This window comes from Populus euphratica, unplaced genomic scaffold (genome assembly GCF_000495115.2).
Source record: "Populus euphratica unplaced genomic scaffold, PopEup_1.0 scaffold62.1, whole genome shotgun sequence".
Classification (NCBI taxonomy): domain Eukaryota; kingdom Viridiplantae; phylum Streptophyta; class Magnoliopsida; order Malpighiales; family Salicaceae; genus Populus; species Populus euphratica.
The window spans coordinates 166,698-181,466 of record NW_011499939.1 but is presented as its reverse complement, the minus strand read 5'-3'; the positions used below and the strand labels follow the sequence as shown (position 1 = coordinate 181,466).

The following is a 14,769-nucleotide window of genomic DNA, read 5'->3' as shown; positions in this document are numbered from 1 at the left end:
GTACGAGGAAAATACATACAGCGCCTGTGAATTACGAGTGGATTACAAACAAGTCCATTATAATCTAAATTTTTTGGTTCCAGGTCCAGCCATCCAAAGTTTAACTTGGCATTCACGTAGTGGGAAGGAGAGGAAGTCCATTATAATCTAATTTTTTTGGTTCCAGGTCCAGCCATTCAAAGTTTAACTTGGCATTCACTCAGTGGGAGGGAGAAGAGCTGAAAACAGGGCTAACTCGCATGCAGAGAGCCTGACACTAATAGAAGCACATAACAAAGTGCCTACAAAATTTAATAGCACAGAGACACCACCAAACATCCAAATATATCACTTCACGTCTCAATTTACTCTAGGCAAGAAATTGTCAATGCCACATTTCCACAGCATCTTTTTTTCAATGGACATCAGGCGATCAGCTTCATGTAGCTTGAGCACATGCATCATGCACCCAAAATCGCAAACACTATATGATGACTAATTTAGTTGAAGGCCTGCACTGCCCCAAGTTTGTTTCGTCTAATGATCAGATTTGCTAATATAACTTTTCCTCTTGGTAGTGGATACTCTGCTAGAATAAAATATTGTGATTTAACATCGACCAAATCCTACCCTAGAATATAAGAGAGATACACGGTAGTTGAAGTCACTTGCAAAGTTGAAATGAGTTCAGACAAAATCAACAAGAAACCTTCACGACAGCACTTGAAATAACCTTCTACAGATTCCATCTGAAAACGTTCAAGGCACGAACGACCTGCAAGAGAAAGATGATCAAAGTGAGCTTTCCAGGGCAAGCTTGGAGTAAAGTGCAACTGGAATGCAATCTTACAATTGACATTATAAAGTTTTTAGCATCTGATTTATATCTCCAAATAAATCTGTCTAGAGTTGGTTAACAAGCAAGTCTTTGGTAATATTAAAGTAGTGTCAAACCTAAAAAAAGTTGGAACAAAAATATACAAATCTTTTAATAAATGCAAGCAAAACAAGCAGATTTAAATATTAAATGGGCACATAATATAGCAACAAAAAAAAGCTTTAATGAGCTAAGAATGTTACTCGTTCAGCAATGAAATCTGTGGGTAGTCAATTAATAAAATCACAAACAGAAGCAGATACAAAATACTATCTTTTAGCACCGAGACCGAGGAGGAAAAACATCGAACACTAGAATTAGTTTTAGCCACGTTTGTGTTTCCTAAAATACTAAGTGAACCCGAATATGACATGCTGGTGACCTACTAAAATGACAAAAGACCCATTCAAACCAACCCCTCCTGGAATTGGTGATGATGAATGGATGATTAATAAATGCTTCAAGTTTGTTGGAATCTAAGGGTATATAGAACTTATATTTTAGAATCATGCACTTAGTGGCAGCTACAAAGTGGATTATGACTCAATGGCGCCACCACACAATGTGGTATGGGCCAGTGTTAATGGGGTCAAATATTCCCTTGTCAGTACACACTCCATATTCCACAGGAACAATGATGACAGGGAGCATTATGTATTCCCACCATCTCTAACGATATAAACATAAATTAAGAATCTAATACATCTGTGGTCTAAGGGGTTTGCTTCCTCTGTGGTCTCACACAATGTGGTATGGGCCAGTGTTAATGGGGTCAAATATTCCCTTGTCAGTACACACTCCATATTCCACAGGAACAATGATGACAGGGAGCATTATGTATTCCCACCATCTCTAACGATATAGACATAAATTAAGAATCTAATACATCTGTACATACAAGTGCACTTTCATTTGAAAGCCTAACAGACACAACCACTTTAAACTCATAGTTCAGCAGCATAACTAACAAATAAAAGGCTTTAGTGCCTGTTTGGGGATGCGGTTCAACATGCTTTTCACGAAAATTTGAAAAAAAAATTGGCTTCAAATTAATTTATTTTTTTTATTTTTTTTGTGTTTTTGGATTGTTTTGATGTGCTAATGTCAAAAATAGATTTTAAAAAATAATAATAAAATATCATTTCAATACATTTATGAGCGAAAAACACTTTAAAAAAAACCACTACCACACACTCAAACACCCCTAAGATTAGTAAAAGAACCACATTCTACTTGGTTAAAAAGCATATGCCAAACTCATAACTATCCAGATCAAACATCAAGTTGGTGAACATGCAGACACTTGGAATAACAAACCTGGTAATAAATCAATTGATAACAGAAAATTCCTAACACTGCACAAAACACATTAGGGGTGAAAAATTAGAATGCCTGGTCACAATTTGAATAACTGTTTACTTATTCATCAACTAAAAAGAAGTAAGCAACTGCTCAGCAAGTTTGGGAACTACAGTTACTATAAGAGCAACAAGCTCAGTGTTTCAGAATTCCTCCCAAACCAAGATCTTAGACCAAGACCTAAACTTCAGCAGCATGGCAAACTGAAATAGGATCATAACTAAAAAACTTTATAGCTAGCTAGCTTCCTCATTCATGCAATTTTTTTTTTTTTTTGCTTGCCACAGCTAAATTCAAGTTTCCAAATTAATTACATATCCAAATGATCAATGCACATCAGAATAGAAACACTAAAAATCTATGACTAAGTTTATGTTTTCAACAATTCTGTTTTCATTGAAACTATAAACCCAAATCCTGTCACCCAGTTAGTAACATATTTCAATACAAAACAATCAAAATATCTGAAGAGAGATGATACCAGTTATTGAACATATTATTAAATGGCAGAAATAGAAAACACAAGTTGCTGATAAATAAATCCATTCCATCAATGTAATTAAACAAACTCAATCCTATCAACTTCGTGTAAATCTCCGGGTCTAAGAGATTGAAAAGTAAGTAGACATTCAAAATCCATTAATCAAACATCAAGGAGGCATACCGAATCACTATTGCTGCTGATTCTGCTGCTGTTGGGAATTGGGAGGAGGTGGCATACCCGGACGAGGGGGTCCAAAAACAGGAACATGACCACCAGGTGGAGGTGGCATCCCAGGACGGGGTGGAGGTGGTGCAGGCATTCCAGGTCTTGGTGGAGCAGGTGGTCCTCTCATCATTTGTACCTGTGGCTGTGGTGGCCCTCCCATTGGTCTCTGGGCAAACTGTGGTGGCATCGGGAAACCCTGTGGGGGCCTAGCAGCAAATTGAGGTGGACCTGGTGGAGGTGGACCCCGGCCCATTGGTGGACCCTGGCCAGGATATGGCATAGGAGGCATCTGACCAGGTGGTCGGACAATAGGTGCACCACCAGTTGGCAGACCACTTGCCGCAGGGTAGGTCATGGGTGGAGCAGAAAGTTGAGGACGAGAGAGTTGTGGCTGCATCATGCCAGGGGAAGGCCCACCAACACCACGGACAGGACCTGCTAGGCCAGGCTGCGCCTGAACAAGAGGAGCAGTAGGAATTCCACGGCCAGCAGCACGACCAAGACCGGCACCAGCGACAGCTGCAGCAGAGACAGCCTTGGCACGAGACTCTTCAGGAGGTGGAGGGCCCTCAACAGTCATAGAGATGACCTCTTCACCGCGAAGGAGAACAAGGCCAAGAGTACGGCGGTCCTCACGCTCCTCATTATTCTTCTTGCCCTTTGCTGGTGGGAGCTTACGGAACTCCTCACAATCACCGAGTACAAGGTTCATGTGGCGATCAAAAGCCATGAATTTCCCTACCAGCTGCCGGCCATCTTGGATGGTAACACGCATCCGATAGTTGATATATTGGAGCATCTTCGAACTCTTTGACATCGACATTTTTGCAATCTACAGTTTCTTCAGCAAAATGTCTTTATATATCCAAATACTGCTTGCATTAGTTTAAAAAGTATCAACAGCTCTGGTCTGAACACAAATCGCCAAATCCAAAAGTAAGATCCCTAAAAGCCACCTCCAAACACAACCATATTGCATCAAGAACAAGATCAAGATCAGACCAGAGAAGCAAAAGAAACCCTCTTTCAGTTTTACAGAGATTCATTAACTGAAACAACACACCTATCATTCTTCGCTAAATACAAAAATCCAGATAATTAGTTAATTAATTTGACAAGATAGTACTGCTATTATTTCATTTTTCTTCACGAAAACCCATCCTTTTGTCTCTTCAAACATCTAATTACTTTAACACGTTGGAAAACAAAAAAAAAGGTTTCTCACATTACTTATCCTACTCTTAGATTCCAAAATTCAAGCACCAAAAATATAAAAATTCACTACAACTACCATTCCAATCCACCCATCATCCAAAAAACGAAAAACCCCATCAAATAAAACAGATAAAATAAACCTAAAAAGCCCAGATTTCAGCAAAACCAAATCTGGGTTTCATTTTCCACTCATCCATTACATAAAACAACAAAATCCCATCCCGTAAAACAAGAAATACGATCATAAAACCCCAAAAACAAGCTAAACAATGCACAAACAACAGGGCGTCAAAAATCGAAACTTCTGCTGGAAAATAATATCAGAAAAAAACCAAAAGTAAACGGCGAACCTGAAAAGTATGGCTCTTTACAGGAGCCCTCTTGGAAGTTGTAAGCCTCTTTTTCAAGGTTTCGGTTTTCGGGTACTGAGAGATGGAATCAGTAAGAATTAGGGTTTACGCGAGTGAAGAGTGGGGCTTTTCGTTTTGGTTTGAAAGAGAGAGAGGGAGGGAGGGGGTTTAATTAGAACACGCACGCAGGGGTAAAATGGTCAAGTAGAATAAGAATGGATTGGGTGTAGTCCAGGTATATTCTTTTAGAGTTGATAGCCGATTGATCATAAACACAAATAGACTTTAGTATGGACCACAATTTAGCAGAACCGTCTATCTGAGCTCACTTTACCATATGATTTTTTTAAATTAATTATTTTGCTTGATGATAAATGTTGAATAGGATAATAGAATTATTATTAAGTAATATTCTAAAAGAGAAAGTATGTAATTTTTTTATATTTTTTTTGTTTTTCTTTTTTATTTTTTTATTTTTTTTTTCAAGATTGTCTTCTTTTTTTTTTCCTTACATTGTTTTTTCATTTTTTTCATTTTTGGTTTTACATAATTTTCTTTTTCCTAGATTATCTTTTCTTTTTTATTTTTTTTTGTTTTTGTGTTTTTTAAATTATCTTTGTTAAATTTTTTAATATTGAACTGGTTAAGAATTTAGTTATGTAGTTTTTCTTTAAAATATTACGAATTATTACAATGTTCTTTCTTTTTTTTTTATGGATTTTTTTTCTAAAATAGTCTTTGTTAATTTTATCTTTTTTATATTGAGTTGGTTGAGAATTTAGTTTTAAATTTTTCAACATATTGTGTTTTCATTTTTTTCTTTTTTTTGTGTCTTGTTTTTCAGAATTGTTTTTGATGTTTTTTTTTAAATATTGAGTTGATTGGGAATTTAAATTTATAAATTCTTGTTTTGGATTACTACAGTGTTTTTCCAAGTGATTTTTTTTTTAAATATCGTGGATTACTACAGTGTTTTTCCAAGTGATTTTTTATGATTTTTTTATTTTTTTTCCAGAATTATCTTTATCAATTTTAGTTTTTTCATATTGAGTTGGTTGAGAATTTAGCTTCATAGTTTTTTTTCTTTAAAATACTATGAATTGTTATAGTGTTCCCCCACATGATTTTTTAATTACTTTTTTTAAAATTATCTTTATCGATTTTATTATTTTTAATATTGAACTAGTTGAGAATTACAATTATAGATTTTCTCATGAAACACTATATATTGATACAGTATTTCCCGGTATGTTTTTTTCCTTTTTCTTTTTTAGTTATGATTTTTTCTAAAATTATCTTTATCAATTTTATTTTTTTTAATATTAAGCTCTTTGAGAATTTAGTTTTGTAGTTTTAAAAAAAAACAAAACATTGTGGATTGAAACAAATTTTCTCCATATAATTTTTTTATGATTTTTTCCACAAACTCATAAAAACACACAAGCATACCATCTAATAAATAAAGCTAAAACATGTGATATTTTTACTATTATAAAAATATTGTCCACTCTCTTGTATTTTTACTATTGATTAAAATAATATAAATTTTGAAAATTTTTAATGTAGTACTCGAATGTTTTTTTTTTGCACAATTAAACAAAATTAGAGCTCAATTGCGTATATATTTTTTTTTTGTAAGTGAGGGTTGAATTGAAAGAAAAGGGACTAAAGTGAAAAAAAAATAACATAGGTGGTGGATTGAAAATTTTGGTCCAAAATTTCTTTGAGCCCCTTATTTTTTGTAGTTATTAGGCGACCGGTTTCTTGAATTTATAAATTTTGATACTGCACTTCACTTTACTCATTTTTAGTACTTTTTTAATTGAAGAAAAGATAAGAGATAGTTGAATTCCAACTTAAAACGAGAAAGTGTTTGTTGGTGAAGAGTCCAACCACCAAAACAATCATTTTCTTTTTATTAAATAGTTTCATATGATGAAAAGAGTTGAGATTACATTTTTTTTATATTTTAAAAACACCTAAAAAGTCATATTCGAGCTTAGGAAGTTTTTTTGTTTCGAGTGGATTTCAAATTTTAGGATAATTTTTATGTTTTTCATGGCCATGAATTAGTTTAGTAATGTCTCTAAGGTGTTTTCTAAGTGTTTTAGGCCAACAATTCGTTGAAACGAGTTTTTGGATAAAAAAACAAATTATCCCACTTTCCTAGCCATCACAGCGACTAAATTTTAGGAGTGAACAAATGACACATCATTTGTTTATCTAGGTTATGCGTTATTTTTTTTTTATGCATAGGGCACACGATATCTCGCCCATCCCATTAAATTTCAAAAAAATATATAGGTTTGAGCCCGGGGCGCTACTTGATTGGGCCACACTCTAAGGTGTCGTTTGGTAATACGGCAGGAATTGAGGTGCAGCCAAAACGCAAAAATTACATGTTTGGTTACGTTTAAAACGTGAGTTCAAAATGATGGGACCCACCCCTTAATGGTTGAACCTGTCGTTGGAAAAAAGTGGCCAGTAGCTGCTGCTGACCACCAGCAACCCATCGACACTATAAAAAAAAAAGTTGTTGGATAATTAACACACCCCTGCTCTCCCATCAAAACTCCTCTGCAAATCAATTCAAACGGCTCCTTAAATATTATCCTCCCTACTCATTCATTGTCAAAAAATTCAAGGAATCCTATCTTGCCGTTCGCAAGTTCCATAGCGTCAACGAGATTGTATACTCCGTTCACTGTTCACCATCCTTTCTTCCCACCTAGCAGATCCCTCCTCCATTTTTATCCTTTCTTGCTAAGCTCCGGAGCTTGTGAGGTCGCTGCAAAATTACAGTGGTTGCCACTGTGTGTACCTCCTCCCTGTCATTTAAAAACCAGGTGAGCTTACAAACACACACACAGCAAAAAAATTGTCTAATCTAGTGTAAAAAATAATTGTCCCTTCTATTTTTCTACCCGAAACGACTTGTCATGCGCTTGATGTTGTAGATCTGCTCAATATAAAGGTATATTGCCATTTGTTTAATTTTGAAGTTCATCTGCAGCATGTTAAAATAATTTTTCCATTTGTATTTCTTCTCACAATGTGTTCGAGATTGTTGTTGTCATGCTTACAGAGCCGATTTTTGTGAGAGGCAAAAGAACAAGGGGACGAGAAATTACTTGGACAAAAAGGAGATGGTTCTGCAGTAGAGAGTATGTTTTTTGTTAAAATTTTACGCCTCCCTAAAGATAATTATAGATATGTATATATGTTTAGGTGTTGTGTATTGTTCTAGGTTACAATATTTATGAATATATTGTGCTGTAAGGATTGTGAATTAAGCATAACATTTTGCTTGCATAGATGCTAATATGAAAAAAAAAAATCAATGTTGTGATATTAGGTTAATTGACCATCTATGTGTTTTAAAATTTTTGCAGAATTTGTTCTGATAATTGTGTTTAATTCAGATAATATTGTTGCCATTTGAGTCATTGTTGCCATTTGAGTCAAATATGTGCTGCTTCATGTCTTTTTATAGTGTTTATGCCTTGATCCTATAGAATTTGTGAATACTTATTTCTTTAGTGATTTGAGAACTAGGAGGTGATGGTCATAGAAAAAAAAATGTTTAGAATCTGTTTGATGTGTTTATGCTTTCGGCTGGAAACTAAGCTAACTGCTAATGAATTTCAATTACCTTGATGATGTATGAAGATGTGTTGTATTGATATGTGTTGTTTGTAGGACACGTGCATATTGTATGGAATGGCTATAATTATTATGGAATGGTAATCACTTGTAAGTGAACGGAGTATACTTTACACAGTATAATAAGTTCAAAAATAGCTAAAGACAAACAGCTTTGAATGTAATTATTCTTTACAGTACTGGTTGTAGTACACCATTGTATGTCATATACACTTCATTCTAATATTACGCAAATGATTAGCATGTTATAAAAATTCATGATGTTTGCTTGCAAATATGTTATCCAAATAGGAATGGATAATTCAGAAACTATTAATAAAGCTGCCTGGAATAAAGAAATATTGCATGTCTTTTGTGACATTTGCATTAAGGCCATTGACATGGGAATGAGACTGAATACTCATTTCGACAAGGCCGGTTGGAAATATTTGCAAATATCTTTCAAAGAAATAACTGATTACGCATTCACAGAGACACAATTGAAGAACAAATAGGATGACTGCAAAAAGGATTGGAGGATATGGATGAAGCTCATTTTAGAAACTAGTGTGGGCTGAAGTGCAGAATTAGGAATAATTTTTACAAGTGATGAACGGTGAAAAATAAAAATTCAGGTTATTTTGCTTATTTTACTGCTCTTTAATTTTTAATTTTATTAAATCTCAGTTCAGTAATTATTAAAATATTTAGGCAAGTTGCATTAAATAATTTTAAATGTTCTATGTAGAAAATAAGAGGTGTAAAAAATTTTAAACAAGCTAGTATCGAACTGTGTTTACTATTAAAGTTCGACAGAATGTTATGGAGCAATTATTCCCTAAACCCACGGATCGGATGCCTCTGCTTCCTGCAAAAATAATAATAAAGCCTGATTGCATACTGGTTCGTGGCTATGGTTCATAAATCTTGTAATTGAGGAAACCAAGAGACAAACATACTGGAGCAGACAGCAGTGTGAGAGTACGCGCAAATTTAGCACTAACAGAACCATTGACATGCAGAAACAGTACGCTTGTTGTGATAATATTAGGACAAAATCTATAAATCTGTTCATAGTTTTAATTTCATATCTAATGTTTTCTTTACACATGCATTTTGACTCGATTCTCTCATGCATTAATTCTTAATTATATATCTACTTACTGCTGCTAACATTGGAGAGTCAACTTGCTTTTTCAAGAAAAACAAACTTCAGACATCAAGTTCATATTCAAGCTCGCGTGACTAGACCAAAATCACAGCCCGTGAAAAACCTAACTTTTAAGTGAAGACTTTATCAATTGCTATTCGATCTTTTGAAGTGAAAATTATCTATCGTGTTTTAGCTAGATTGGAACCAAAACCCCTATCCATTAACGGGTATTCTATGTTTTGCAAAGAAAGCTGGGACCATTGTTTTTATTCTAATTAGAGCACCAGCAATCATCAATATGCCATGTGTGTTGATGCTAAACAAGGCAAACAAACCTAGCTAGTGATGAGTAGGAATCAAACCCTAGAGAGAAATAATACATGGTGTTAGGAAACCTTAAGGAAATGTAGCCAGACTCTTTCTCCTTCTATATAAACATCTTATTCACCAAATCTTTCATTCAAAAAATGTGTGAAACGGCAACTGCCACCTTTCACAATGTTTCCTTACTCAAAGAGAAGAGAAGTCATGAAGAAGATGAAGATGATGACATGCAAAAGCTGTTTAAGTTTCCTTTCATTCACATTAATGATATACCAGAAAGAAAAGTTCAGGTTAGGGTTTCATTCTAATTATTCGTCATTGAACTTTCAGCCTTTTTGCTGAAGATAGCCTGAAGTAATTAATATCCCTGATCTTGTACTGATTTATCATTCCTTTGACATTGCATGACATCTTTTCCACATCAATAGCTTTTCTATGTTGACGAGGATGAATGGAGCAGAGCAAGAGGGCTTCCATTTCCATTTGAATTAATTTTCACTTGTCAAAGTGAAAATTTCTGGTTCATGCAACGAGGCCTTATCCTTCTCTTCAATCCCTCTACTAGAGTCTTCAACTTCATTTCTCGGGTTTTCATGTTTGAGAGCTGTAGCTTAATTTCGCCATGGTTGTGGTTTGGTTATCATCAACCACAAGATGATTACAAGGTGATAATCAATCTTAATTCCATCTTTAAAGAGATGATGGTCCATGAAGTATGGTGTGAAGGAAATTATTTCAGTCAAATTCTATCATTTTTAAACAACATTAGTTATAATTTGAAGTCTTTTTTAATTTGAATTAATTTTAATATCAACTTGACTTAATTTAAATGATCAAGTAGTTTAACTAAATTCTACTCAATTTAATTCAAATCTATTCAAATGAACACAAAAATTTTTTTAAGAAAAATTTAAATATTTATATTAAAAGAAAATAATAATAAATTCAGAGTAACATGCATATTGACCCGAACACCCTATCCATTCTCCACCACTGTCCATGTTAAGATCTAAAAAAATTAACATGGACACCCACGTTAATCTTAAAAAAAAAAAAAAAAAACTCAAAAAAATGGTCTCTTTCTCTGCTCTGATATTGTGGAGAAACTTAGTTGATCTAGAAACAATTGTAGAAGAAAAAAGGATTAGCAATAATGTGCTAATGTTCTTATACACACTAAAAAATATGAAATGTAATGTCCATTGGCACCTTAGGAGCTTTGTTGACATTATGTGGTGCTGTTGATCAGTTTTGAAGTAAATTGACCCTTGCTTACGTTTTAAGTAAATCTCAAATTCCTCGCTGATTTTACTTTCTTTTGTCCTGGGCAGCCAGGTTGGTTCTTTCTTTGGGGGCTGAAGCTAAACTTGATACTGTACCAGGTGCTGCAGAATTTGCATTTCCATTCTCCACCCTTGAGGATGCCTGTGTAAGAGTTTGGCTGTTTGACTTCATGCATTGGACAAAAGGGAATTCATTTGTATTCACTGCCTTTCCTTGCTGGTATCTTTGCAGAAGGTTGACAATAAGTTGAAAGAATTAGAGAGGAGGGAGTTTGGCAAGGACTCTCTGATTCGTGTGGCTGTTGTTGGCTGTGGTTACTCTGGAGTTGAGTTGGCTTTTTTATCTTGTTGAGGAAAGTTGAGAACTTTTTGTGTTTGGCTGTGTGCAGCTTGTGATTCATGAGATTGATGATGCCGCTGCTACTCCTCTTCAGGCTGGGAAATTGCTCGCTTTGTATCTCTCAAGCCCTGAAAACAAGGTCCCGTTCTGTTGGATCCGTTGTTGTTTTTTACCAAGTTTTTTAATTTTTTGTGATCTGTTAAGATTCTCGCATTATTGATTTGTTTTTCGTGCTGGTGAGTGAGATCTGTTTTTTGTTTGTGGGATTTTAGTTAAGAAAAGATTCTGTTTTTGGGCTCTTAATTTTAGGGAATTCAAGTGTTTAGAGTGTAATGCTGTTTTGGGGTTCTGGCGAATCAGTTTTGGGTCGAATGATCTGATTTTGCTTAGTTTGGTTCTGGTTATTATTTTGCAAGTTTATGTAAGAGTTGCTGATTAGTGTGTGCAATGTGGGATCCCGGTGGAGTTTCGAATGATTTGATAAGAATCTGAATACGTGCAAATAATTGAGAGTGTATGCTCAATTTTTCAAGTTCTTAGATCTGCCCATTTGAAAGAATGAAAGAGACAGATAATAAAATTTCCATGGCAAATGTGGTGTGAATCTCACCATTGTGTTGGCTCGATGTATTTTCTTATATGTTGATTCTTGTGTTTGCACATGTAGATCTAGAAAGGGAAGCTATGTGTTAATGATCTATGGATTCTTGGTGCTTGTAACATAAACTGGAAGATATACAAACCCAAATTGCTATGCTTATTTGAGAGTTGCTAAATAGCGTGTTAAAAATGGGGATTATCTTAGAGTTTAGGGTGATTTAAAATGAACCATTTGAGAACGGATGGTTCATTTTTTTAAGACTGTACATCTTTGGTTTTGAGAAAATATAATCAAACTTTGTTATGGCAAATATTGTGAGAATCTTACACCTGTGTTAGTACAACATATATTCTTATATGTTGATTTTTGTGTGTTTGTGTGCATGCCTACTTGTTTGCATGTCTAAAAATTAGAAACAGAAGTTGAGTTTTAATGATTTGGTTATTTTATTGTATGTAAGGTGAAGTAAAAGAAATAAAGGTCAAGAATGTGTGAAGTCTGTCTTAGTGATTGCTTGTAAATTAAACAGGAATCCACGATTTCAAGCTTGAAAGAGTGGTTGGCTGATTCAGCTATTGCGAACAATGCTATCTTGAGGTTGATTGCTGGAATCATATTCATGCATGAGGAGGATTACAATGAGGCTCTGAAACACACTAATGCTGGAGGCACAATGGAACTGTGAGTTCAATTTGATGTAGAATTGTTTAGCATATTATGCAACTAAACAACTAAACATACTTGCTCCCCCTGTTTAGAATGCTTAGCATTTTCTTGGTTCTTGTTCATTCATTAAAGTGTTGGTGCAGAAATGTTATTGATATTCTGGTGTATCTACATGCATATGTATGTTGCAGGAGTTAGTTTTGTTGGTTTTGTTATGGCACTTATCTCATTTCTTTTCATGTTTGAGTTAAATTGAAAATACCATGAACCAAATGATGGGACTTTTCACATACTTAGGCAAGGAAATCCCAGCAGATCATGAATTGCCACATCTGTATGCGCATGTCAATGAGATAAAACAAAATTCTTGCTGGGTTTACCTTTTATTGGTTTCTAATCCTGATGCATGCTGTTTCTCCCTTTGCAGACATGCATTGAATGTCCAAATATTCCTCAAGATGCACAGGTCAGACTATGCAGAGAAACAGTTGAGGATCATGCAGCAGATTGATGAGGACCACACACTAACTCAACTTGCAACTGCATGGTTGAATCTGGCAGTTGTAAGTGCATCTTCTCTGTTTAGTTATAATTAGTTAGGTTTTAAGGAATGATGACATGCTGATATGCTGTTATATAATCCAGGGTGGTTCAAAGATACAGGAAGCATATCTCATCTTCCAGGATTTCTCTGAGAAGTACCCAATGACAGGGTTAATCTTGAATGGAAAGGCTGTTTGTTGCATGCACATGGGTAACTTTGATGAAGCTGAAACACTGTTGCTTGAAGCACTAAACAAGGCAAGTTTAAGACAAAGAACCTTGTAATGTCTGCTGAGATCACGACTCACAACACCATGTTCAGTTTTCTGTAACATGACAAAACTGACTGACTGTTTATGAAATGTAAAACTAATACATGAATGCAGTGTGTAATTCATATAACTGACTGGGTTTTCCTTGGTACCTGCAACAGGATGCAAAGGATCCAGAGACACTAGCCAATTTGGTTGTATGCAGTCTTCACATTGGCAAATCTTCTTCACGTTATCTCAGGTTAGCTATCTCTTGCATGATCAAGTGTAACATCATTCTACACTTTTGTGTCACATTAAAATGAATTATTTTATGATCCGAATCACTTTGTCCTAAATGCTTTGCCAAAACAAGAAATTAAAGCATGGGAAACAGGGCAAGCCAGAAAGTTTGTCAACATGTTTGTACTATTGTTGGGTCAGCACAAGACAATGATGTTAGGAGCTTACGCATTTTTTGAAAAAAGTTATTCAGTTTACCTTTGTTGTGACTTGTGATAACTGTCCCCTAGCACTAGCTAGGAATTGAGTTTTACTTTATTGTTCATCCGAAACCAAAAGGGAGCATAGTGTCTTGCAGGGTGCGCTACCCCAGAAGGATATATATGAAAGAAAAATAGAATCAAAGAAGTTTTAATTCTGCGCTTTCAATTAATTGTTGGGACAACATTGGGCATGCTGTGTGGTTCTTTATTTCAATGATGCTTGCCTATTATCCATGCTGAAATAAAAGGGCTTAGACCCATTGCTTTTACATTCAGCTTCAAGAAGTTAGCCTTGCATAGCATTTGGTCTGCAATTTTTATAAATTAGTTACCCAGTGCTCACCCCCAATTGCTTTTGCATCTTCTTGAACTTCTCTCCTATTTTCTATGACCATATCTACCCAAGTGTGCATAATCTTAGATATTTAAGAAAACAACAAATGTTTCATTCGGGCTATAACATGTTTTTTGTCCCAACGAGTTTTTCATCTGTTTAATGTCTCTCCAAGATCCATTTCGAGATTCTCTTGTTAGATCATATTAATGAAATTGCCCCGTGTTCTGCAGCCAACTGAAGCTCTCACATCCAGACCACGTTCTTGTTAAACGTGCGTCATCCGCCGAAGACAACTTTGAAAGAGCAGTTCAGTCAGTTGCTTGATGTTTTGTGGTTTTGGCGGTAGTTAACGAGGTGAAAGCTGTTGCTTCACTTTTGTCACAGTTGTTTTTTGGGATTGTATTTAACAAGGTGAAAGCTGTTGCTTCACTTTTGTCACAGTTGTTTTTCGGGATTGTGCAAAACCTTTTATAAAGCCAAGAGATATATACAACTGAACCTGGAAAGTATGTTTTTGATGTAGAGCTCAAATCTACTTATTAGTGGTATTTGCCATAGTCTTGTTTGATAAAGTTTGTTATTTTTGCTGCTGCATGTAATTGAAACTTGACAGTGCTCTTTTTCTTCTTCTTCT

The 14,769-nt window shown here is 35.0% G+C and overlaps 1 protein-coding gene and 1 pseudogene across 1 annotated transcript; one reads left to right on the top strand and one right to left on the bottom strand.

The window, feature by feature from the left end:
• Nucleotides 1–305: 305 nt before the first annotated feature.
• LOC105136782 (small nuclear ribonucleoprotein-associated protein B' pseudogene) lies at nt 306–4,647 on the bottom strand (annotated as a pseudogene).
• A 6,606-nt stretch (nt 4,648–11,253) lies between these two features.
• LOC105136837 (coatomer subunit epsilon-1) lies at nt 11,254–14,769 on the top strand (the record flags this gene model as incomplete). The annotated part of the gene is made up of 7 exons (XM_011042332.1): nt 11,254–11,370; nt 12,362–12,513; nt 12,926–13,061; nt 13,144–13,299; nt 13,475–13,554; nt 14,366–14,489; nt 14,547–14,769. Coding segments are annotated over 6 exons (735 nt in total), but the record flags the coding sequence as incomplete, so codon positions are not given.